Source organism: Saccopteryx leptura, chromosome 13, assembly GCF_036850995.1.
Source record: "Saccopteryx leptura isolate mSacLep1 chromosome 13, mSacLep1_pri_phased_curated, whole genome shotgun sequence".
Classification (NCBI taxonomy): Eukaryota; Metazoa; Chordata; class Mammalia; order Chiroptera; family Emballonuridae; genus Saccopteryx; species Saccopteryx leptura.
Window position 1 is genome coordinate 55314437 of NC_089515.1, and position 26802 is coordinate 55341238.

At 46.4% G+C, this 26802-nt stretch overlaps 1 protein-coding gene across 1 annotated transcript in view; it reads left to right on the plus strand.

Annotated features, from left to right (window-relative positions):
• The window catches only part of UBE3A (ubiquitin protein ligase E3A), a 65854-nt gene that overhangs the window by 35523 nt on the left and 3529 nt on the right, over positions 1–26802 (plus strand). Inside the window, exons 7-11 of the mRNA XM_066355692.1 lie at positions 19533–19677; positions 22156–22361; positions 23235–23399; positions 24397–24552; positions 24711–24784. Of these exons, the coding sequence (XP_066211789.1) occupies positions 19533–19677; positions 22156–22361; positions 23235–23399; positions 24397–24552; positions 24711–24784 (746 nt within the window). The remainder of the gene's footprint in view (positions 1–19532; positions 19678–22155; positions 22362–23234; positions 23400–24396; positions 24553–24710; positions 24785–26802) is intronic.

Genomic DNA, 26802 nt, shown 5'->3' on the forward strand with positions numbered 1-26802 from the left:
TCTCCTCGGGAGTCGGCGGGACTTCTGGGAAGACGGCGGCCGTCCTGGGAGTCTGGCCGAGGGCGGTGCGGTCACCCTGCACCTAGCCGAGGGGTCTGGGCTGGGAGCGTCCTGGGAACGGGAACCCCCCTCCAGCATGCCGTTCCTGGTGGCCTCCCTCCTCGGTCCCTTCCTCTGCGGAAAATGCGGCTTCAGTGCCCATCTAAGAACAGGGGCTGGGCCCGCTGCCCGTTGGTCGTAACAGGTTCCACTTGGCACAGGGCGCTTCGTTGCAGGGCTTGTTGTGTCAATGTTAAATTCACCTGCACTGCTGCTGCTTTTTCATCAGCTTCAAATAGCGTTGAATGTAACTAAAACTAAGAAACGGTCAGCCTGACCAGGCGGTGGCGCAGTGGATAGAGCTTTGGACTGGGACACAGAGGCCCCAGGTTCGAGACCCTGAGGTCGCCAGTTTGAGTGCGGGCTCATTTGGTTTGAGCAAAGCTCACCAGCTTGGACCCAAGGTCGCTGGCTCAAGCAAGGACTTACTCGGTCTGCTGAAGGCCCGCGGTCAAGGCACATATGAGAAAGCAATCAATGAACAACTAAGGTGTCGCAATGAAGAACTGATGCTTCTCATCTCTCTCCGTTCCTGTCTGTCTGTCCCTGTCTGTCCCTCTCTCTTGTTCTCTCTGACTCTGTCACAAAAAAAAGGAAAAAAGAAAAGAAACAGCTTTCTCTACTAACAAAGGAGAAGAGCCCCTTGACGTGGACTAGGACAGTGATACTTTAAAACACATTGTGGTCGTGTGTTTTAGAGTTTGACTAAACCTAAGGACTCATGAAACTCGAAACCACTGAAAAAAGTTGTTCAACGTTTAGTTTAAAAGTTGCAGAGCTTCTCTGCCTCTTTGTTACTTTTTTTTTACAAACACCAGATACGTCTGTAGTGTGGAGGAAAGCTGTGTTACTAGGGAGCTCAGGGTGCTTCCAGCATCTCCTTCCCCCAGGACCTGCTCGGCCTCGCTGAGTCTCATTCTTCCTCCTGTATCACAGTCTGACAAACAGAACACACCTATTGGCCTCCGTCTAGTGCTCCGTTTTAGGGGAAATGAGAAATTTTCAGTAAGCTCAATACTAATAATTCAGTGAGTAAGGTCCCAGGACCCTAGGCTGTGACAGATGAGTTCACATGCTCCTGAGTTTGCAACTGAGGCCCAGAGCGGCCACCACACAAAGGACACCCTAGAGCCTAGAGCAGGGGCCCCCAAACTACGGCCCGCGGGCTGCATGCGGCCCCCTGAGGCCATTTATCCACCCCCCACCCCCCCCCGCCGCACTTCCGGAAGGGGCAGCTCTTTCACTGGAGGTCAGTGAGAGGAGCACAGGATGCTCCTGGAGCACTGTGTGTGGCGGTGTCACTGACGTGCAGTACTACTTCCCGTGACAAGGTTCACACGCATCTCAGGTCCAGAAGCGCGTCATATCACTTGTTAGGGCTAGCAGTGACAAATATGGAACCGGACATTGACCATCTCATTAGCCAGAAGCAGGCCGATAGTTCCCATTGAAATACTGGTCAGTTTGTTGATTTAAATTTACTTGTTTTTTATTTTAAATATTGTATTTGTTCCTGTTTTGTTTTTTTACTTTAAAATAAGATATGTGCAGTGTGCATAGGAATTTGTTCATAGTTTTTTTTTATAGTCCGGCCTTCCAACGGTCTGAGGGACAGTGAACTGGCCCCCTGTGTAGAAAGTTTGGGGATCCCTGCCCTAGAGCATGCTTCTGGGTCTCATTGTCAGGTACTGGTTACAAGACTGACTAGCTTGGGGGGAGAAGGGTGGGTAGTAACCAATTAATAATTAGATTTTTTTGGCCCTGGCCGGTTGGCTCAGTGGTAGAGCGTTGGCCTGGCGTGCAGGAGTCCCGGGTTCGATTCCCGGCCAGGGCACACAGGAGAAGCGCCCATCTGCTTCTCCACCCCTCCCCCTCCCCTTCCTCTCTGTCTCTCTCTTCCCCTCCCGCAGCCAAGGCTCCATTGGAGCAAAGTTGACCCGGACACTGAGGATGGCTCCATGGCCTCTGCCTCAGGCGCTAGAATGGCTCTGGTCACAACAGAGCAACGTCCCAGATGGGCAGAGCATCGCCACCTGGTGGGCATGCTGGGTGGATCCCTGTCGGGCACATGCGGGAGTCTGTCTGACTGCCTCCTCGCTTCTCAGTTTAGATAAATACACACACACAAAATAATAATAATAATAATTAGATTTTTTTAAGGAAAATACGTTCACTGCTTTCATGTGCCATGTAGTTCAGACTAGACTAGCAGACTGACTTGTGACGTTCTTAGAGGAAGTGTCTTTGATGAAGAGTTAGTGTTTTTACAGTATTTTGTTGAACCTAAGATACCATTGATTGTAGGACACTTCTTTCATTATTTCTGAAAAAGAAAAAATGCTACCCGTTAGTTTAAAGATGCTGTCAACTGTATGGTACATTCTGATTTCAAAGATGTTAAAATGTGAAGACAGAAGGAAATTTTAGAATCGGTGATCATATAATAAAATACAAGTGTCTTCCCACAAATAGATAGCTCAAGAGTCATTCATCTATTTGTGTGTTCTTTTAAAAGTAGGCAGTCAGCCCTGGCCGGTTGGCTCAGCGGTAGAGCGTCGGCCTAGCGTGCGGAGGACCCGGGTTCGATTCCCGGCCAGGGCACACAGGAGAAGCGCCCATTTGCTTCTCCACCCCTCTGCCGCGCTTTCCTCTCTGTCTCTCTCTTCCCCTCCCGCAGCCAAGGCTCCATTGGAGCAAAGATGGCCCGGGCGCTGGGGATGGCTCCTTGGCCTCTGCCTCAGGCGCTAGAGTGGCTCTGGTCGCAACATGGCGACGCCCAGGATGGGCAGAGCGTAGCCCCTGGTGGGCGTGCCGGGTGGATCCCGGTCGGTCGCATGCGGGAGTCTGTCTGACTGTCTCTCCCTGTTTCCAGCTTCAGAAAAAAAAAAAAAAAAAAGTAGGCAGTCATTTTTCATAAATAGAGCAAGGGAAAGAGGGTATAAGAAATTGAAAAAATTTTTATGTCAGGAGATGGGGGACATGAGTGTCATTGAAGAAGATGGGATTGCCATCTGTGAGGTGCCACTCACATCTAAGTGGGGGCTTTGTTGGGGAAAAAATGGAAGATTGTACCCTGTAGAGGCCCAGATCGGGACTTGTATGAGCCTTAGGAGCCAGGTTCTGGTAGCGCCCCAGAGAATCGGAGAAAGCCAGGCTGCGTGTGGGCCAGTATTTGGGGAGGTGGCTGTTGGTACCGTTTATGTAGACTTTTCTTGAGGCTGTTTTTATAGACAAGGATGAGTTCAGGGGACTGGCAGGCTTTCGGAAGATGTCCAAGGGGAACAGGCTCGGCACAGGGACGACGGCGGTCTGGGACTTGGTTCAGCTTGGTCAGGGACCTGAGACTGTGGAGCAGAGCCCTGCAGGCCGGAGGGTGTGAGGAGACGAAGCGTTGGGTGGGAAGGTCCAGCCCTGGGACTGGGGCAGGTAATGGTGACAGACGCTCACGGGGAGTCCCGGGAGAGGCTCTTCCCAGCCTTGTGCACCCTGCCCAGAGAGCCCCCCGAGTCAGTGCTGACAGCACAGCGTGGCTCCTGCAGCGCTTTAGGAAGGAGGTGACCCTGTGTTCCTCCGGCAGGAGTTCTCTGTGTCTTACACACTCGTCACATTTGCTCCACGAAGTGACCGTGACTGTTTCTTATGCTTCATTCTCACTGAAGTTTCGTCTCTGTCCTCACACCGAGTTGGAGATGGAACTAGGTGCGCATGCCTGGATTCTCGGCACCGTGTGATGAGCAGTGAAGCTGACTTAGGAGAGTGACCTCAGAGCTTCTGACCTGCAGGGCTTGGTGGCAGACGGGGAAGAATGCAGGCAGGGAGTCCAGATAGAAATGCTCATAGAGAAATGGAGAAGTTAAATCTGTCTAGATAATCCGAGGGTCCCCTTCTGCTAGTCGGCGGTTTACACGTGCTCATCAGCAGAGGGTGTCACAGACTCCAGGTCTGGTCAGGAACCCGACAGAGTGTGGCCATTGCTAAGGGCCCAGGAGTTAAGAATAGAGGGCCTTGTCGCCTGAGCAGCTGCTCCCTCCTCCATTGCTGTTTCATGAAGGGGTTTTTACAGCAATGGAGGACGGTGGGTCTGACAGGAGCAGTGGCCCAGAATACTGTCGGATCTTTCAAGGATGGGGTTTCCCTCCTGGCTCTTGTCAGCATGGTGAGCATTGTACTTTTTTTTTTTAATTTTTTTATTTATTCATTTTAGAGAGGAGAGGGAGAGACAGAGAGAGAGAGACAGAGAGAGAGAAGGGGGGAGGAGCTGGAAGCATCAACTCCCATATGTGCCTTGACCAGGCAAGCCCAGGGTTTCGAACCGGCGACCTCAGCATTTCCAGGTCGACGCTTTATCCACTGCGCCACCACAGGTCAGGCTGTATTTTTTTTATATAAATAAAATTTTATTTTAATGGGGTGACATCAATAAATCAGGGTACATATATTCAAAGAAAACATGTCCAGGTTACCTTGTCAGTCAATTCTGTTGCATACCCATCACCCAAAGTCAGATTGTCCTCCGTCACCTTCTATCTAGTTTTCTTTGTGCCCCCCTCCCCCTCCCCTCTCCCTTCTTCCCTCCCCCCCCATAACCACCACACTCTTGTCCATGTCTCTTAGTCTTGTTTTTATGTCCCACCAATGTATGGAATCCTGCAGTTCTTGTTTTTTTCTGATTTACTTATTTCACTCCGTATAATGTTATCAAGATCCCACCATATTGTTGTAAAGTGATCCGATGTCATCATTTCTTATGGCTGAGTGGTATACCATAGTGTGCCACATCTTCTTTATCTAGTCTTCTATTTTTTTTTTACAGTGATTAAAGTCTTTAAGCAAACTCTTGGCCAATACAGCAAGAATCCATAAAAGAGTAGTGTCCTTAACATGTTCACCAAGTCCAAGTTGGCTCCATCACCATGCCAAATCCCTGAAAAATGCAACCCAACCCCAGTTCAGTCTGTTAGAAGCTGTCACAAGGAGCAGGAGTCCAGGAAAAATCCACCTCCAGGAAAAGTTCGCATGGCACTGGAATTGTCACAATTCTATACTTTGCAGCTCACGTCCAAGTCCCAATGACCGCTGCTTCTAGCTGGTAATGATTCAGGTAGACTGGAAAAGCCATCTGCAGCATGTGTGGAGATGGAGCTTCTGTTTTCCTCTGCCTGGAGAGATGAGACCAGGTTGCTTTTCCCTGGAGCTCTGCGACTGTGGCTTGGTAAAGAGAACCTTGGGATACACTAAGGTGGGTGGCGAAGGCAGATTCATAATAGAAGTTGGCAAAAGGGGGAAAGAGAGCTCTAAGTTAGGAGTAGGTCCCAGCCTTAAGTATGAGTGGGGCATTGAGGTAGGAGGAATAAAGGAAACACTATATATGTATTAAACAAGGCAGCAGAAAATAGGACTATCAACACCCACAACAGAGATCTTTTTTTTGTATTTTTCTGAAGCTGGAAACGGGAAGAGACAGATAGAATCCCGCATGCGCCCGACTGGGATCCACCTGGTACGCCCACCAGAGGCGATGCTCTGCCCCTCCGGGCATCGCTCTGCCACGACCAGAGCCACTCTAGCGCCTGGGGCAGAGGCCAAGGAGCCATCCCCAACGCCCGGGCCATCTTTGCTCCAATGGAGCCTTGGCTGCGGGAGGGGAAGAGAGAGACAGAGAGGAAGGAGGGGGAGGGTGGAGAAGCAAATGGGCGTTTCTCCTATGTGCCCTGGCCGGGAATTGAACCCGGGTCCCCTGCACGCCAGGCCGACGCTCTACCACTGAGCCTACTGGCCAGGGCCCACAACAGAGATCTTTGAGGGAAGAATAAAAAACCTGACTATTCAGGCAAAACATAGTTAAGTGGCCCTTGTACAAATGAGATCAGTTTACCTGCTTCTTGGAAGAAATACCCTAGGCTGGTCCACAGAGTCGTAGATGGGGCCGATGGCCCTGGGCACCTTCAGCCTTCCGTGGCAAACCCCAGCATTCTGGGCAAGGTTAGGTCATAGGTGGCTGGAGCAGGGCTGGAAGAGACTGAACCCTCCCTTATCGGAGCGAGGGGGAAGCCTACCTTCCAGTGTCCCTGTTTCCTCACAGCAGAGGCATGTAAGTCTGACAGGCTTTAGCTCAATGACCTTCCTTTCCACTATTGAAGCAGGACCCAGATGGCATCCTATGAGACCCCTTTGGGGCATTGGAGCCTTTAAGGGTGTATTCTAAAAGCTGGTAGTTTCCCTGATCTCTATTGGGCTTTTTCTGCCTCTAGGTATCTTAAAAGCCATGCTCAGAAGATCTCGCTGAGGGATTTGAGGATCCCCATCCGCCTATATAAGTCTTTTCCATATATCTGGAGCTATTTGGAAAAGGACAAAACAGTGTTATTAGCTGGATCAAATAAAGAAGGTAGTAGTTTGCAGGAGAAAAAGATTTGGCGTCTCCTGTTCATCAGCATTCAAAAGAAATTTAAAAATTTTTAAGTAAAAAGCATGATATGGTAGACCCGTAGGAATTCCAGGATATGACTACCCCCTTTTAAAGTTTTTTAAATTGGCCTTAAAATATTTGCTGGGTACACTTTAATAATACCTTAACTTTAAAGATTGTAAGCATGACAAAATACAGACAATGAGCTATAACATGCTTAGCAGCCTCTCCTGTTCAGACAGAGGTTACTATAAATCCAGAATAGGTATCCACTGTAACGTGGACATAGGACTGTTTGCCAAATGAAGGTATATGAGTAACATCCATCTGCCAAAGTTGTCCTGGTAGGAGTCCTTGAGGGTTAACTCCAAATGAAGGGGCAGATTGTAGTATAGGACCCCTTGGACAGGATTTCCCAATCTGCCGTGCTGCTTCCCGAGAAAGTGGAAACTGTTTACACAGGGCTGCAGCGTTCTGGTGATGAATAGTATGAGACTGAATTGCTCGATCTGTCATGGTTGCTCCAAATAATTTTCTTTTGGGTAGCTTGATTGACAAGGGCACTCCTAGGCCCTGGCTGGTTGGCTCAGTGGTAGAGCGTCGGCCTGGCGTGCAGAATTCCCGGGTTCGATTCCCGGCCAGGGCACACAGGAGAAGCGCCCATCTGCTTCTCCGCCCCTCCCCCTCCCCTTCCTCTCTGTCTCTCTCTTCCCCTCCCACAGCCGTGGCTCCACCGCAGCAAAGGAGCAAAGACGGCCGGGGCGCTGAGGATGGCCCTGTGGCCCCTGCCCCAGGCGCCAGAATGGACCTGGTTGCAACAGAGCAACACCCCAGATGGGCAGAGCATTCCCCCCTGGTGGGCATGCCGGGTGGTTCCCAGTCAGGCGCATGCAGGAGTCTGACTGCCTCCCCGTTTCCAACTTCAGAAAAATATAAAAAAAAAGAAGGGCATTCCCTTTTGCTAAAGCTCCAGGGAGCATGGAGTGAGCTCGAGTATGTCCTATAAAACATGGAGCTCTATGTTGACATACAAGTCTTTGAAGAAGGAGGAACTGCTGAAATAGTTCATCAGCATTTGTCCCTAAGACAGCAAGCAGTCTTTATAGTGGAAACACCATAGGTATATATTTGCTGTCTGTATATAGATTTGAGGGGGAATATGGCAAATGCTGAAAAGCCATGATAATGGCATATAATTCTAGACTTTGAGCTGATTTTAAGTTGACAGTTTCAGTATAAAGTCCATTGATTTGCAAGAGTGATTTGCCATTTAGTGGAAGTTTCCCAGAGCCATTGTTGTTGATCCTTTGAAAAAAGGAACAACAATAATTTTGAGGCTCAAAACCTATAAGCTGTAAGGGTTGCCTATGCCCCTTGATAATCCAGGAGGCAACAAGATCAAAATATGGAAGTGTATTCCATGGGCTATTAGATGGTTCAATGTGCCCAAGCTGTAGCTGCTTTGTACCAATCGAGCAGCTGCCCTAAGTTTCTCCTGAGAAAGGGGCCATTGGTCTACCCATACAGGATTATCTGATTTCCAAGTAATTGGGTCTGCACAATGCATTATTGGGGTAGCAGGGGCTACCAAGGCCCCTATGCTAAATTTTGATATCCTAATCCACACCTTCTGGTATTGGGTGCCACTTCTATGGGGGTGAGAATTCCTCGCTGTTCTTTCCCTAGTCCCTTAGTGGGCAAAAATCCCCGATCAAGCATCTGAGTACTGACTAAACCATTAGGACTGACAAGCAACGCTCCCATATTTTTCAAAACATCTCTATCCCTCAAATTAACTGGCCATCCAGGGAGCGCATAAGGCTTAAAAAAATCCAGAATGACCTTCTTTATCTTCCCAATGTAAAAAACTAGAACTTTGTTGAGGGGATTTACTCTGCCCTATACCTTGTAATTCTGTGGCTGCTGCATGAGTGGGCCAGGAAGGAGGCCAGTGTAGCTTAGCAATAACAGATACATCAGCTCCAGTATCTAAAAGTCCTTTAAATTTATGCCCATGTATTGTCAGTTCCATTTCAGGGCGTTCCTGACCTATTGTTTTTAAATCCAATTGGCAAAATCAGAGGAGCCAAATCACCAATTTGCTTGGGGCCCTTTTTGCAGGATGTGGCCTGAGAAGCAGAATTAGCATCCTTATACTATTCTAACTGCCTGAATTAGCCGTGAGACACATTCTTTTTTTTTTTTTTTTTGATTTTGATGGGGTGACATTGATAAAATTGTCTTCCGTCACCTTCTAACTGGTTTTCTTTGTGCCCCTCCCCTCCCCCAACCCCCTCCCTCTCCTCCCCCCCACCCTGTAACCCCCACACTGTTGTCCATGTCTCGGAATCTCATTTTTATGTCCCACCTATGTATGGAGTCGTATCTTAGTTTTTTCTGAGCATTGTATTTTTTTTTTTTTTTCCTGAATCTGGAAACAGGGAGAGACAGTCAGACAGACTCCCGCATGCGCCCGACCGGGATCCACCCGGCACGCCCACCAGGGGCGACGCTCTGCCCACCAGGGGGCGATGATCTGCCCATCCTGGGCGTCGCCATGTTGCGACCAGAGCCACTCTAGCGCCTGGGGCAGAGGCCACAGAGCCATCCCCAGCGCCCGGGCCATCTTTGCTCCAATGGAGCCTTGGCTGCGGGAGGGGAAGAGAGAGACAGAGAGGAAAGCGCGGCGGAGGGGTGGAGAAGCAAATGGGCGCTTCTCCTGTGTGCCCTGGCCGGGAATCGAACCCGGGTCCTCCGCACGCTAGGCCAACGCTCTACCGCTGAGCCAACCGGCCAGGGCGCATTGTATTTTTATAGTGAGCTGTCATCCTCTCTTCCTGATTCAGAGGATGCTTTGATGTTGGGTCAGTTCTTCAAAACAACAACAACAATGTTCTCTAGGATTTCATCATCACGGCAATTACAAGTTCGGAAATGCAAAATCATTCTACCGAACAAGTGATGAAATCGAGAGTAATCTGAAGGGGGCGTCCTGTGGAGAAGAGGTGGATGTCACTGCTCTGACCTGCGTTTTGATTCCCACCCCCCAAGAATCTGTCTCCTGCCCATCTCCCCATTAAATTAATGTGAAATATACCCAACTGTAAGGAAACCTACATATGAAAATCCAGGTCTGTGGACTAAAATCTCAGGGATACATACAAATTCTCTCCGGAAGCCTCCGTAACCTGTTCTGTCCATTTCCAAGTATCCCTCTTTGTGCAAGACAGCTTTTGAGTTTTAAAAGTCAGTTTTAAATGGTGTGCGTCTATTACATGAAGTGATACATCTTTACAGTTTAATCCTTTAAATGGATTGAAAGTGGTTATTTTTCTTATTTTTATTAATTTTAATGCAGTGACATTGATAAATCAGGATACATATGTTCCAAGAAAACATCTCCAGATTATTTTGACATTTGATTATGTTGCATTCCCCTCACCCAAAGTCAAATTCTCTTCTGTCACCTTCTATCTGGTTTTCTTTGTGCCCCTCCCTTCCCCCCACCCCCTTCCTTCCTCGCCCCTCCTCACCCTCCACCCCACCCCCTGTTACCATCACATTCTTGTCCATGTTTTATGTCCCATCTATGTATGGGTTCGTATAGTTGTTAGTTTTTTCTGATTTATTTCACTCCGTATAATGTTATCAAGGTCCATCCATGTTATTGTAAATGATCCGATGACATCATTTCTTATGGCTGAGTAGTATTCCATAGTGTATATATACCAAAGCTTTTTAATCCACTCGTCCTCTGACGGACACTTGGGCTGTTTCCAGATCTTTGCTATTGTGAACAATGCTGCCATAAACATGGGGGTGCATTTCTCCTTCTGGAACAGTTCTATGGTGTTCTTGGGGTATATTCCTAATAGTGGGGTAGCTGGGTCAAAAGGCAGTTTGATTTTCAATTTTTTGAGGAATCTCCGTACTGTTTTCCACAGTGGCTGCACCAGTCTGCATTCCCACCAGCAGTGCAGGAGGGTTCCCTTTTCTCCACATCCTCACCAGCACCTATTCTGTGTTGTTTGTTGATGAGCGCCATTCTGACTGGGGTGAGGTGATATCTCATTGTGGTTTTAATTTGCATTTCTCTAATGATTAGTGATGTTGAGCATTTTTTCATCTGCCTATTGGCCATCTGTGTGTCCTCTTTGGAGAAGTGTCTATTCATTTCTTTTGCCCATTTTTTGATTGGATTGTTTGTCTTTCTGGTGTTGAGATTTACAAGTTCTTTATAAATTTTGGTTATTAACCCGTTATCAGAGGTACTGTCAAATATGTTCTCCCATTGTGTAGTTTGTCTTTTTATTCTGTTCTTATTGTCTTTGGCTGTGCAAAAGCTTTTTAGTTTGATATAGTCCCATTTGTTTTGTTTTGTTTTTTTTTTTTTCTGAAGCTGGAAACGGGGAGAGACAGACAGACAGACTCCCGCATGCACCCGACCGGGATCCACCCGGCACGCCCACCAGGGGCCACGCTCTGCCCACCAGGGGCCACGCTCTGCCCACCAGGGGGCGATGATCTGCCCCTTGGGGGCGTCGCTCTGCCGCGACCAGAGCCACTCTAGTGCCTGGGGCAGAGGCCAAGGAGCCATCCCCAGCGCCTGGGCCATCTTTGCTGCAATGGAGCCTTGGCTGCGGGAGGTGCAATGGAGCCTTGGCTGCGGGAGGGGAAGAGAGAGACAGAGAGGAAGGAGGGGGAGGGTGGAGAAGCAAATGGGCGCTTCTCCTATGTGCCCTGGTCGGGAATCGAACCTGGGTCCCCCGCACGCCAGGCCAACGCTCTACCGCTGAGCCAACCGGCCAGGGCCTAGTCCCATTTGTTTATCCTGTCTTTTATTTCACTTGCCTGTGGAGATAAATCAGCAAATATATCACTGCGAGAGATGTCAGAGAGCTTATTGCCTATGTTTTCTTCTAAGATGCTTATGGTTTCACGGCTTACATTTAAGTCTTTTATCCATTTTGAGTTTATTTTTGTGAATGGTGTAAGTTGGTGGTCTAGTTTCATTTTTTTGCAGGTAGCTGTCCAATTTTCCCAACACCATTTATTAAAGAGGCTGTCTTTACTCCATTGTATGCCCTTACCTCCTTTGTCAAATATCAGTTGTCCATAGAGCTGTCGGTTTATTTCTGGGTTCTCTGTTCTGTTCCATTGATCTATGTGCCTGTTCTTATGCCACTACCAGGCTGTTTTGAGTACAATGGCTTTATATCAGGAAGTGTGATACCTCCCCCTTTATTCTTCTTTTTTAAGATTGCTGAGGCTATTTGTGTTCTCTTTTGGTTCCATATAAGTTTTTGGAATATGTGATCTATATCTTTAAAGTATATCATTGGCATTTTAATTGGTATTGCATTGAATTTATAGATTGCTTTGGGTAATACAGACATTTTATTGTTTATTCTTCCTAACCGTGAGCATAGTATATGCTTCCACCTGTTTGTATCTTCCTTGATTTCTTTTATCAATGTTTTATAATTTTCCGAGTACAAGTCTTTAGTGTCCTTGGTTAAATTTACTCCTAGGTACTTTATTTTTTTGGTTGTAATAGTGAAGGAGATTGTTTCCTTAATTTCTCTTTCTGACTGTTCATTGCTGGTGTATAAAAATGCCTCTGATTTCTGAGTATTAATTTTATATCCTGCCACTTTGCTGAATTCATTTATCAAGTCCAGTAGTCTCAGTCTCAAAAGACTGAGACTTTAGGGTTTTCTATATACAATATCATATCATCTGCAAATAATGATAGTTTTACTTCTTCTTTTCCAACTTGAATGCCTTTTATTTCTTCCTCTTGTCTGTTTGCTGTGGCTGGGACTTTCAGTACTATGTTAAATAAGAGTGGTGAAAGGGGGCCACCCGTGCCTCGTTCCTGATCTTAAGGGGATTGCTTTTAATTTTTGCCCATTGAGTATGATGTTGGCTGTGGGTTTGTCATAGATGGCTTTTATCATGTTGAGGTATGTTCCCTATATTCCCACTTTGCTGAGAGTTTTGATCATGAATGGGTGCTGGATTTTATCAAATGCTTTTTCTGCATCTATTGAAATTATCATGTTTTTTTTTTCTCTTTCCTTTTGTTTATGTGATGAATCACATTGATTGATTTGCAGATATTGTACCAGCCTTGCCTCCCCAGAATAAATCCCACTTGATCATGGTGTATGATTTTTTTTCATATATTCCTGGATCCGATTTGCTAATATTTTGTTGAGGATTTTAGCATCTATATTCATCAGACATATTGGCCTATAATTTTCTTTCTTTGTGTTGTCTTTGCCTGGTTTTGGAATCAGAATTATGCTCACCTCATAAAAGGAGCTTAGAAGTCTTCCTTCCTCTTGAACTTTTTGAAATAGCTTGAGAAGGATAGGAGTTAGTTCTTCTTTGAATATTTGGTAGAATTCATTTGTGAAGCCATCTGGCCCAGGACTTTTCTTTGCTGGGAGTTTTTTGATAACTGTTTCTATCTCATTTGTTGTAATCAGTCTGTTTAGGTTTTCTGATTCTTCCAGATTGAGTTTTGGAAGATTATATATTTCAAGGAATTTGTCCATTTCATCTAGGTTGTCTAGTTTTTTGGCATACAGTTCTTCATAGTATTTTCTTAACAATATTTTGTATTTCTGTTGTGTCAGTTGTTATTTCTCCACTCTCATTTCTAATTTTATTTGAGTCCTCTTTTTTTTTTTCTGTGAGTCTAGTTAAAGGTTCATTGATCTTGTTTACCTTTTCAAAGAACCAGCTCCTAGTTTCATTGATCCTCTGTATTGTTTCTTTAGCCTCTATGTCATTTATTTCTGCTCTGATCTTTATTATTTCCTTCCTTCTACTACATTTGGACTTTACTTGCTGTTCTTTTTCTAGTTCTTTTAGATGCAGGGTTAAGTTGTTTATTTGAGCTGTTTCTAGCTTCTTAAAGTGTGCCTGTAGTGCTGTGAACTTCCCTCTCAGTACTGCTTTTGCTGTGTCCCATAAATTTTGAGTTGTTGTATGCTCATTATCATTCGTTTCTAGGAATTTTTTCATTTCTTATTTGATCTCATTCTTAATCCATTTGTTATTTTACAAACTGCTATTTAGTTTCCATGTGTTTGAGAATTTTTGAGCTTTTCTGTTGTGGTTGATTTCTAGTTTCATGCCATTGTGATCAGAGAATGTGCTTGGTATGACTTCAATCTTCTTAAATTTGTTGAGACCACTTTTGTGCCCTAACATGTAGTCTATCCTAGAGAATGTACCATGAGCGATTGAAAAGAATGTATATTCTGCTGCTTTAGGGTGAAAGGTTCTGAAGATGTCTGTTAAATCGAGTTGATCTAATGTGTCCTTTAAGTCTGCTGTTTCTTTGTTAATTTTCTTTCTTGACGATCTATCTAGCGATGTTAGTGGGATATTAAAATGCCCTACTATTATAGTATTGCTGTTGATTTCGCCCTTTATATTCATCAAAGTCTGCTTTATATATTTAGGTCCTCCTATATTAGGTGTGTAGATATTTATAATGGTTATACCTTCCTGTTGGATTGCTCCCTTTATCATTATGTAGTGGCCTTCTTTATCTCTTACTATATTCCTTGTTTTAAAGTCCATTTTGTCATATAAGTATTGCTACCCCAGCTTTTTTTTCCATTTCCATTTGCATGAAATGTTTTTTTCTATCTTTTTACCTTCAATCTATGTGCATCTTTTGTTTTAAGGTGTGTCTCTTGTAGACAGCATATGTACAGGTCCTGTTTTCTTATCCATGCAGCTACCCTATGTCTTTTGATTGGATCATTTAATCCATTTACATTTAAGGTTATTGATATGTAGTTGTTTAGTGCCATTTTATTCTTTAAAGCTGTATTCCTCTTTTGCTATATTCTTTACCCCCTTTGATCTGTTTATAACAGGTCCCTTAACATTTCCTGCAGCATTGATTTGGTTGTAATGAATTCCTTGAGTTATTTTTTGTCTGGGAATCTTTTAAGCTCCTTCGATTTTAAATGATAGCCTTGCTGGATAAAGTAGTCTTGGTTGTAGGTTCTTGTTCTGCATTACTTTGAATATTTCTTGCCATTCCCTTCTGGCCTCAAGTGTTTTTGTTGAGAAGTCAGATGTCATCCTTATGGGGGCTCCATTGTAGATGATAGCCTTCTCTTCTCTAGCAGCTTTTAATATTTTCTCTTTATCACTAAGCTTTGTTATTTTAATTATGATGTGTCTTGGTGTAGGTTTCTTTGGGTTTCTCTTTAATGGAGTTCTCTGTCCTTCTTGAACTTGTGAGAGTTTCTCCTGCATTAATTTAGGGAAGTTTCAGCTATGATATGCTTGAACAAAGCCTCTATCCCTTGTTCTTTCTCTTCTTCTTCAGGAACCCCTATGATACGGATGTTATTTCTCATGTTGTCACAGAGCTGAGTTTCCTGAGACTTTTTGAGTCTCTTTTCTTTTTTCTTCTCTGCTTTCATGCCTTTATTCCAGTTGTCCTCGAACTCACTGATTCGATCCTCAGCTCTATCCATCCTGTTTTCAATTCCTTCCATGTGGTCTTCATTTCTGATATTGTATTTGTCATCTCCGACTGATTCTTTTTTAATATTTCAATATCCTTTTTTATACTTGCTATTTCTTTATTTAGGTGTTCGTAATGACCATTTATTGTTGTTCTAAGATCCCTAAGCATCCTTACAATCATTATTTTGAACTCCGCATCCAGAAGTTTGGTTATATCCATATAACTCAGTTCACTTCCTGGATGTTTCTCTTGTTGATTCATTTGGATTGCACTTCTCTGTCTTCTCATTGTGTCTGTGTGTTTGGGTGTTTTCTTTGTAGAGCTGGTTGAGTCTAGGCTTGGTGTTGTCTGCCTCCAGTTTTCAATTGTGTTATTTCTAGGTCTTCTTGGGTTGGCATCAGCTATTATTTGTAACCCACTTTCGGATTTGGGCCGCTTTGAAGTCTTGATTTGTTTGTTTTCTTAACAGGTGATAGATAGTCTTGTTTACTGATCTCAGCAGGGGGCTTATTTGAAACTGTATCCAGAAATGCATTGGGTGTAACCTGAGACTCTGAAGGCCTCTTCTGCCAGTTAATCTCTCTGGGGTTGGGTTGCTTTCTCAGCTTCAGTAGGGGGAGGTGTATCTCAGATCTCCATGGAGACCTGAGTTACTGCCCCTCCTCCCCACCTCTTGTTTTCATCTGTGTCTTGTTGAGCTGATTGGAGCTGGAGAGATGTCTGGAGATCTGTGACCTGGAAGCACTTTGACTTTTGTGAAGGATCAGCCCCTCCCCCTGCTATGGCTGCCTCCAGCCCTTGATGAGTCAGCTTTCGAGGTTGTTCCCTGCATTCCCCTGCCCCTCACTCTCTGTCTCTCTCTCTTTCTCCCCTTTCTTTTTGGAAGACAAGCGGGCCTTTTCAACACGTCTCGCTCCCTGGTCGCCAGGCAAGTGGCTGAGAGCAGTATTTTCTGCTCTTTTTACCTGGAGTGAGATCCCCTCTGGGCTCTCAGCCTCACCCCCCCCCCCCCCCCGTTTCTGTAAGCAGGGGAGATCCAGGTGCTCCCTACCAGGTTTGTTGTGGCTGCTTCTTTGCTCCTTGGTTGGTTTTTTTTTTTAATTTTATTTATTTATTTTTAGAGAGGAGAGAGAGACAGAGAGGGAGAGAGAGAGATAGAGAGAGAGAAGGGAGGGGGAGCAGGAAGCATCAACTCCCATATGTGCCTTGACCAGGCAAGCCCAGGGTTTCGAACAGTGACCTCAGCATTTCCAGGTCGACGCTTTATTCACTGCGCCACCACAGGTCAGACTGCTCCTTGGCTTTTGAGAGCTGTTCTTGTAGTCCAGATTTGGTTTTTCACACTGATTGTTCATAAATTAGTTTGTAATCTAGTTCGGTGGTGTGAGCTGGGAGTCTGTCTGCCTACTCCGCTGCCATCTTCAGGTTTCGAGAGTGGTTATTTTTAAGAAAAATAAATGTAGTCTGTTACTTGATGATAGCTGTTGTCAAAATGCTTGCTGCTGAATTTATGGTATATATGTTACCACAATTCAAAGTAATTTTTACAAAGGTGGATTGGCTACTGATGGCTATATAGACTGTTGTAAAGTAGCGAACCTTAATTCCAGGGTTAAGTAGAGACACCAAGGCAGGATACAGAAGAATTTTTAAGAGGCGATTTATTAATAAGCCAGCGGCATATGACTTACACGGGGCATAGCTGACCCAGATCATGTAGTGTTGAATATAGCTCTGAGGCTAGTTCTATACACTTGATCACATACAGGTTGGGGGGAAAAGGAAGGGGACACATGACACAATAATCAATTATTAACGAGCTTATAACATTTGTCTATAGGATCTATAAAAAACATTCCTACATATTAAAACTTACAAGGTAACACAATAGTGATGTCGTTTTACATATCAAAGACATTCACAAATCTTTTAGTGTCTACCTCCCATTCCTTTGTCTAGATCAGTGGTAGTCAACCTGGTCCCTACCACCCACTAGTGGGCATTCCAGCTTTCATGGTGGGCAGTTAGCGGAGCGACCAAAGTATCAATAAAAAGATAGATTTAACTATAGTAAGTTATTTTATAAAGATTTATTCTGCCAAACTTAGCGAAAATTTGACATAAAGTACTTGGTAATTATTATATGCTTTAACTTGCTATAACTCTGCTTTATAAATTTTATAAAGTGAAGTTACTTCCCTACTTTATAAATCACCATTACTGTGGAACTGGTGGGCAGTTAGAAAATTTTACTACTAACAGGGATACAGAAGTGGGCGGTAGGTATAAAAAGGTTGACTACCCCTAGTCTAGAGGTGTATGTCACTCTCAGGATTCCAGGAAGGGAGGAAGAGTTAAAATCAGTGTAGGGTATGTAAACATCGTCTCTTATTGAAAGGCAAAGGAAGTTCTTCAGATAACCTCTATTCTTTCAATGCCTGGTTTTTCCTCTTTAAAATGGCATTGCCAACACTAAGTTTTCCAGTTCTTTGGCACCTTACCCCAAAACGACACAGCATTTTGCCCACCCATGTATTTATATTTGAGAATAACTGAAAACCAGTAATCGGGAAGTTTTCACCTGCAGAATTCAGTCGCTAGCGGCTTTTCAAACCATTCTTCTTTTTTTTATATATTTACATTTGAATACATCCTGTTTCTAAAACTAATATATATTTATTGTAAAAAGAATAAAATAAAATACAGGCAAGCATAAAGATAAAAATATAAATCACTCAATTTTTCAAAAAGAGCGCTGGTCCCCGGTGAGAGGTGGGCGAGGCAGGGCGCGACGGGGCGGAGCAGGAGCGGGAGCCCCTGCCTGGACTGTCCCTCTCTCCTCCTCTCTCCTCTCGGCCACTGCTGACTGGCCCACTGCAGCAGGTCCCCGAACGGCCCAAGCTCAGATGGTGTTGCCAGCCTGGTGAGCTGGCGCAGGAAGTTCAGTGATGCAGTGGGCACAGTGCTCAGAACAGCGCCGGGCATGGCGTGCTGCATGCTTCTGTGTTGTCACCTCGGGGCCGCCTTCTGGTGTCGGCACTGCTGGGATTTCAGTCCAGCTGAAGGGAACTGGGGAACCGTTACAATAAAGTCAGGACGAGAGGTAGTTCTCGGAGGACAGCATGCAGGGGGAACCGTTACAATAAAGTCAGGACGAGAGGTAGTTCTCAGAGGACAGCATGCAGGGGGCTCACCTCAGGGCTTCAGACAGTAAGTAGCTCATTATTCTACTTATTTTAGAGCAAAAAAAAAAAAAAAAGTTATCATAATAACAGGACACATTGCCTTAAGTTCTCTCTGCACCCGGGGGAGAGCAGAGGTGGAGTTGGTGGGACCCTGCAGGCAGGCTCTGCTTGCTGAAGAAGGAGGGGAAGTTGGCCTTGGTTGTCATGGGAAGCACTTCAGGCAGAAGGAAGCGAGATCGATCACGAGCCCTGAGCTCTGCAGAAAGTGGACAGCAGGTGGGGTGGCACACTGCGTGGTGGGCGGGGCCGCCCCAGCGAGACCCATGAACTTGTGTGTCTCTGTGGACACAGCAGAATGTCCAAACCAGTGCCCTTAACCCAAGTGATTGCTTTAGGACCAAATACATCCATTTCTCCATTAGCCTAAAAATATTTTCAAAATTTTAGTTGGAACAGTTGCCGGTAACCTGAGCTGAGCTGAGCATCCTTAAATAACTCTGTTTTGGCAATTGAACAGCCAGAAGGCATTTAAAGTTAATTCAGTAAATAAGGCGATGGTAGTCGGGTGTGCTGTTAGTATATTTCAGAAGCATAAAACGACAAAGTGTAGTATAAATATTTCACGTTAGAATCTGGTGATTTTATGATTTCTCCCACAATGACAGATTAATCACTGTGTGTTCATTATTCTACAGATACAGGGGAAGTAACTGGTAAAGATTTACAGTTGAAACGGCAGCTACTAGGGGTTTGGTAACTTACCAGAAGTCAAGAGGAAGGATCTGAGCGAGCCAGGTCTCATCTGCTGCTTTTAACAATAGGGGATGTAAAAATGCGTCTGACTCACTAAACAGTGGTGATTTATGTGAAGCATGAGTGTAAGAAAGAGATCAGTGCCTTTCCTGCTCATCTAGTGTGTTTTTAATTGAAATTGCTTAATTTTTGGCTCAACAGATATTAAGACATCTTGAGCTTCTATTCTAAGATGAAAATCTAATCTAGATAGCCAGCAGTTTTGAAGTCACACTGCTCTGTTCCATTGTCTTGACTGAAACCAGTCACTTACCCCCTCCAGCCTAGGTTTCTCGGCCACACGGAACAGAACATCCGATTCTGATTTTCTGTGACATGCTAATGTCATAGGACATCGGTGGTCAGAGCCACCCTTCTATGATTCTGTGTCAGCTTCCACCCAAGGACGAAGCCCGTGTCCTCACTGGCTTTTTATCAGTTTGCTTCTGTTTTCCGCGGCGGGCTCTCCGCGCTGGCGCCCGGCCCCTCCGGCCCCCCGGCCCCCCCGGCCGCGGCAGTCACCCCTGTCTGCTCCCCCCAGCTGGAGATGATCGCCATGGAGAACCCGGCGGACCTGAAGAAGCAGCTCTACGTGGAGTTCGAAGGGGAGCAAGGAGTGGACGAGGGAGGCGTCTCCAAGGAGTTCTTCCAGCTGGTTGTGGAGGAGATCTTCAATCCCGACATCGGTAAATATTGCAGTGCTGTGTCACCGTGTCCTGTCTTGTAGGGTTAAGAGCTAGTCCGCCTGGGTTTGTCAGTGTCCTCGGCGGTCTGGTGTGGGCCACCCAGGGTCGCCGGTCCTGACTGAATGTGGGGTCTGGGACTGGCTGACCTCATGCGCTGAGTCAGGGTCTTGCTTAGACTTTGAGCCGGGTACTTACACCGAGATCTCTTAGTGAGCCTTATGGGAAGCACCTTGGAGTGGCCCAGTGTGGGGGTTTGTTCTTTAGTCTAGGACATTTATCAGACTCCCAGCATTCCTGAGGTAGAGTCACAGACTCCCGGTCTGACCAGAGGCCGTCTCGTGTGACAGCGCCCTGCTGCCCCGTCAGCGAGGGGGGCCACAGTGAACACGGAACCTGTTCTGTCCCGCACCTGGTCACACCTGCTCCCAGAGGAGGGGGAGCTGAGGTCCCCCTGAAAGGTGGAGTGGGAGGGTGGGGAGGAGCCCTGGGTGGGGGCTGGGCAGCATTTCCCAGGAGAGCCCCGTGCGGGTGTGCTCGCGTGTAGAGCTGACTGCGTGACAGTGACACAGAAAGGCTGGTCCCGGTCGTGCGCTCAGAACCGGGAGGGTGGGCGTGGGATCCTGCCCAGTCCACAGGCTCGGTGTGCACAGGGGTCCACTGTTCTGTGCCGGGTCTCCGTGGGCCGTGTGTGTGTGTGTGTGTGTGTGTGTGTCTGTAACTGGAACTAGACATGTTGAGTTCATGACAAATAGAGCTGTGGTAAGACTGTATCCTAGCTAATGTTAATTAGTAATCAGAAGACTGTCTCACTTGTATATAATGTATTCAGAGTAAACTAAGACACATGAAACCATGCCCTTTTGAGACAAAATTAATGTGCCAGCTTTGTAAACTTGGCGAGCCTTAAAACTAGATTCTTAGGCAACTAGAAATGTTAAACATTAGCGATAAAGTATATTTACATTACATGCAGAATGCTTCTAAGAAAAAACACGACACATTTTGCTTGGTGTGCGGTAACTGAGATGATGGCAGAGAAATAGCAAAAAAGAAAATTCTAGAAGAGCTGCACCCCTTCATGGTGTTTTATCCTGATATCTGAAAATAATGTGTCCAAAGTGGAATCTCCTTCTGCTTTCAATTATCTTTCCCACAGGGATGAGAAGAGTGACCTGTGTCTTATTAATATGATTAATTTGTAGTTTGTTGCTTTTGAGACCAAAGGCATACACATTTGTGAAACGGCATCAAATTCATTAGTCGCAGTTATTTTAGACTGGTTTTGAGTCTGTTAATACTATATTTTTAACTAAGTGAATCTTTTAGTATGCTGATGTGTGTGGTAATTTAGGCCTGTAAGAAAAGTTTAAATGTGAACTGTGAAATTCAAGTACAAAGTGAATATTCAAACTGTTAGGAACATTAAATTGCATTAAAAAAATGTCCTAGCTTAATTTAGGCTCTTGTGATGAATGGGGCATTTTAAAGTTCCTTTCACATTGAACTCTAAGTAAAAATCAAGAACTATTTTTAAGCTGTTAAAAATCTTAAAATTAATTTGTGTGCTGCCCTGACCTCTGAAGTGTGTTCTAGTTGTTCCCCTCCCCCCTTGTTAGATCTAGTTCTTAAACTGTTTTTATTTGGTTTTCAAGTGTCTACTGAAAACCATTTTAGTAAAATAAAGTTGTAAATTCAATTACAAGACTTTTTAACCTTTTCCTTGGATGTTCCTCTAAAGGGAGGAAGGTAATTCTGCCTTGTTAATGGTTATTTACATAGGCAAACCCAAAGATTTCTATTTTTAAATGAGTGACACAAAAGAGGGTGCCCAAGCTTGTGTTTTGCGTAGCAGAGACCCCAGGAGCCCGAGAGAGGCTTGCAGACACAACTGGTGTGCTCATTGTTCACGATCCCCATGCATGTGAAGCAGCGCTGAGTTCTGGACATGACCTGAGTCCGTGGAGTGTATCTCGCCGGACTGGGTTAGAAAGGTGCTGGGACCCTTCTTGGGACCATGTGCAACTCTGAATAAAACAAACTTTTCCTTAAATCCAAATTTTTAAACAGGATGTATGGATTAAATGTTTTTATAAGTGAAATATTTTCAAATATGATAACTTTTTTTTTTTTGCATTTTCCAGTGATTCGGTCCAGTAGGGCTGCACATGCATGCATTTGTGTTCATAGAAAATTAGAGAGCTTGCAGTGAATGAACATTTCCTCACACTTCTTGGAAAATGCCACAAGAAGTGCTTATTACTTTGTTTCTTTGGCTTTAAATATATAGAGTCCTGCCTTTGCCACAGTTTATAATGTATTTGAACTTTGGTTTCTCAAGTGCTAATGCAATAAAGAAAAAAAATGTTTTATAACCTGTTGCGTATAAGTTGACTTGTGTTCATTATTTTGTATTTGTACTGTTCGCTGGTCTTTAATAAAATACAAGAGTAATGTGTTTTTAAAAATCGTTTCTTGTAGGTATGTTCACATATGATGAATCCACAAAGTTGTTTTGGTTTAACCCGTCCTCTTTTGAAACTGAGGGTCAGTTCACTCTGATTGGCATTGTTCTGGGTCTGGCTATTTACAATAACTGTATACTGGATGTGCATTTTCCCATGGTTGTCTACAGGAAGCTAATGGGGAAAAAAGGAACTTTCCGAGACCTTGGAGACTCTCACCCCGTAAGTCTTTCCTCGCACTACCTTTGTGACTGTTGTTGAATCTTTTTACTGTTGTCTGAAGTGCTTTGAACACTTTTAAAACCTCAGAGGGGAAATTTTATAGATAGACCAGTCAGCAGCAGGCTTTATGACATTGACTGTGTAGGGTTCTTAAACATCGGGTCAGTTTGATTTTTAATGGAGTGGTGAGATTGCCCGGTGAGGTGGGCGCTGTCCTGTGTGAGGGGCTTGGTGGTGGCTTGTGGTGTGTCTGCTGTCCCCAAGTCCCCAGAGTTGTTGTGACTTGGGCCACAGTGCTGACTGCACTCTCCCAGTGGGGGGCCTTGGCAGTGACCCAGTCTTTAGTTTAGTTTTGTTTTTTGTGGGTTTTTTTTAGTATTTTTCTGAAGTTGGAAACGGGGAGGCAGTCAGACAGACTCCCACATGTGCCCGACCGGGATCCACCTGGTACGCCCACCAGGGGGCGATGCTCTGCCTATCTTGGGGCATCGCTCTGTTGCAACCAGAGCCATTCTAGTGCCTGAGGCAGAGGCCAAGGAGCCATCCCCAGCGCCCGGGCCAACTTTGCTCCAATGGAGCCTTGGCTGCAGGAGGGGAAGAAAGAGACAGAGGAAGGAGAGGGGGAGGGGTAGAGCAGATGGGTGCTTCTGTGTGCCCTGGCCGGGAATCGAACCCGAGACTGCCACACGCTGGGCCGACGCTCGACCGCTGAGCCAGAGCCTCTAGTTTTGTGGACTAGTAGGGGGCAGGGTTGGCTAGCTGGGTTTGAGCTCGTACTGTCGGGGTTCTCTCGAGAAGAGCTGCACACGGTGCGCTCTGGCTCTGTGCTGAGTGTGCTGACCGTCCCCCTGTGTCCCCCCTGTGTCCGGCTAGGTGCTCTACCAGAGCCTGAGAGATCTGCTGGGGTACGAGGGGAACGTGGAGGACGACATGATGATCACGTTCCAGATATCCCAGACGGACCTGTTTGGGAACCCCATGATGTACAATCTGAAGGACAAGGGTGACACAATCCCCATCACCAATGAGAACCGCAAGGTAGGGGATGTTTCTACATCACTGTCTTGGTCTCTTTATGAACAGACTTTCTAATTATGTACTGCTTATAATTTTAGAAGAAGCTTCTAGTCTAGTCCACACCGAGACCCCAGAGGTCAGGCTCCCAGTTCCCCGTGAGCACAGTGGCCAGTGTGGCCGCGTCTGGGTGTGGCTGGTGTGAGGACCTGTGGGCCGGCCCTGGCCTTCAGGGAGCGAGGGGTTGCAGCGTGTGGCCGTGGTGGAAGCCAGGCTGGGCGTGTGGGGGCCTCGGGACGGTCCCTGTCTCCACACAAGGACAGTCGTATGCCACGTGCACACATGCATGCAGCTTAGGGACACTTCCAAGAAGTCATCTGGAATCACATGGTGTTTTCTGTTGACTAGAAAGGTGAGCATCTGGAAAGCAGGGAGTAGAACGGAGAACACAGCAGGATAGTCGGGATGTGTGCACACAGTTCCCTCACAGACACGTTCATAGTGTTATAACTTCTGATAAAGTACTAGATGGAGAGTGCATCTCCCTTTCGTGAGGTGGTTTAGGGGCTCGCGTGTCAAGTGGAGCAAACTGTCGCTGAGCTGGAAGCCACAGGCAGCTCCTGGGTGCTCTGGACACAGAACGCGATGTCCCTGCCCCGCCCCGGCCTGTGCGGCAGGCTCTGCACGCCTGTGTGTGCACACCTGGGGGCGTGGACTTCACACCTGCCTGCACACTGGCTTTGATACTGTTTTGTTTTATAAACTATCAAAATGGAAACTTGTATTCATTACTTGAAGTATGTGGCCTGTCTGCAGGTTAACGCTGCTATTGCAGAGCCGTGAAAAGGTTAAAAGTATTTTTTTGTTTTTCTAAGTATAGAATTTGAATTCTAAAAATATTCTTGAATATTTTTTGTTATGGGAAAATAGAAAAGTAATTTTAAAAGCCCCGTAGTGCGGCTGCCTGTTGAGTTTGTTCGTGTAGTGTGTAAGACGTTCTTGTGGTTGGTGTCCTCTGCAGGAATTTGTCAATCTCTATTCTGACTACATCCTCAATAAGTCGGTAGAAAAACAGTTCAAGGCTTTTCGGAGAGGTTTCCACATGGTGACCAACGAGTCCCCCTTAAAGTACTTGTTCAGACCGGAGGAGATCGAGCTGCTGATCTGCGGGAGCCGGGTAAGCGGGCGTGTGTGCAGGCGCGGCGCAGGCGTGGTGGGCGGGGCTGTGGCGTGCACGGCGTGGGTGTGGTGGGCGGGGCTGTGGCCTGATGGTGCGGGCGTGGTGGGCGGGGCTGTGGCGTGACAGGGTGAAGACCTCTGGTTTTGAATTTGCAGAATCTAGACTTCCAAGCCCTGGAAGAGACGACCGAGTACGATGGTGGCTACACCAGGGACTCTGTTCTCATCAGGTGAGGCTGAATTTTCCTTTTAATGACTATCCTTTTATTTAAAATTAAAGTTTTGTTTTTTTATTCTAGTTGACATGTACTTGTTAGTTTCAGTGTGCAACCTAGTGGTTAGACAGTTGTAGGACTCCGGGAGTGACCCCGCAGGAAGTCCACCAGCACCCGCCCGGCACTGTCCCCGGGCTGTGTCTGCCAAGCCATGCGGTCACAATGGAGTGTCTGTCCTTTGTGGCTCCCCACTTCTCGGCAGCTACCAGGCTGTGAGCTTGTTCCTGGTGTGTTTCTAGGTTTCTCACTTCAGTGAGATCATTCAGCGTTTCCCTCTTATTTTAGCTGGGCCCACGGCGCTGTCACAAAGGGGAAGGTTTCACTGTTGTGGCCGAGCTGTGTGGTGCTGTGTGTGAGAGCCAGGTCGCGTGTTCTGTGTCAGCGTGTGTGAGAGAGCCGGGTCGCGTGTTCTGTGTCAGCGTGTGTGAGAGCCGGGTCGCGTGTTCTGTGTGTCAGCGTTGTGAGAGCCAGGTCGCGTGTTCTGTGTGTCAGCGTGTGTGTGTGAGAGCCAGGTCGCGTGTTCTGTGTGTCAGCGTGTGTGTGTGAGAGCCGGGTTGCGTGTTCTGTGTCAGCGGCCTGGCCGCCATCAGCAGCGCTGCTCTGAGGACCGAGGCTGTGGGCATCGCCCTGGGCTGTTCTCATCAGGCAGAGACCCAGACTGCACCTGTGGGGTGGCGGGCAGCTCTGGTTTTTACTTTTTGAGACTGTCCACGCCGCTGCCCAGGGCCTGCCCAGCCACATCCGCAGCAGGCCACGGGCTCCCCTCTGCACACCCTTGCCTGTGCTGGTTGTCGGACAGCCATTCCGATGGGGCAGGTTGATGCTGTGTCTCCTTGGTGACCAGTGATGTTGAGTGTCTTCTGTGTCTGTGAGACAGCGGGACGTCCTCTGTGTGGACAGAGATGTTGCTCAGGCCCTCTGCCTGTCTTAAATTGAGAGGGTCTGCTGTTTAAATGTACGAGTCATTTGTGTGTTTTGGCTGTGACCCTGTCTCAAATGTGTCCTTGGCAGGTGTCCTCTCATTCATAGTCCCCAGAGGGACGTGTGCTTCACGGGTAGGCCTGTCTTTGGGCATCGCCTCCAATAAGCAGAGTCACAGACTCAGCCTCTAGATTTAGAAACGGGTTTAGAATAGTCACTTGTTTTGATCTGTTCCTGAATGAAGTGTTTCATGTGAGTTGCATGTTTTCTTCTGTGTTGGTGTGAATGACCTCACACGGGGTCACGTGTGGCCGGTGCTCACCGCTGGGTAGAGGGGGGTGGGCAGACACCCCCCCCCCCCCGAGCTCTGCTCTGAGCTCTTGCTGCCTCCCTTGTGCGAGGTGCCCGTTTCCGCTGTGCCCCCGGTGCCCCGTCTCTCCCGCTCCGTCCTCCCTCCTCCAGGGGGCGCTGTCCTGCCCTGAGGCTGCGGTGCCCACGCAGGTGAGGCAAGGACGCTGGGGACATGCATCCTACTCTGCACGCGTGCTCTGAGGGGTACTGCCCGCGACCCAGTGTGTGCACCCCAGAATGCGTGTGTGTCTAGAAAAAGGACTTTAAAATAGATTTTACTTTTTTATCATTATTTGTGAAGCTACTGGTATTTCCTCTTCCTAGTAACACTTGGCCACTTTTAGTAGCAGTTTTGAGCTTACGTTGTGCTGCTAGCCTGAGGTCACAGGGGACCCACGAAGACTGGCAGGTGTGAGGGGAGGGTGTCCCCAAGCGTCCCAGCGGCTCCGAGCCACACGGCTCAGGCAGGACACGGGCGCATCTCCGTGTTTCCCTGTAAAGTATTCAGAAGTCACGCAAGTGAAATGAATAAAAAACTTTGAAACTGATACATTTCAACTAAAAACGACCAACGTAACATGGAACACCACTGAAGAATTGTATTTTCAGTGCTATAAAAATTTAGTTTTGCTAAAACTTACCAGTAATATAAAGGAATGGAAATGTTACTTTTAAAGCCTGGATATAAAACGTGAACTTTA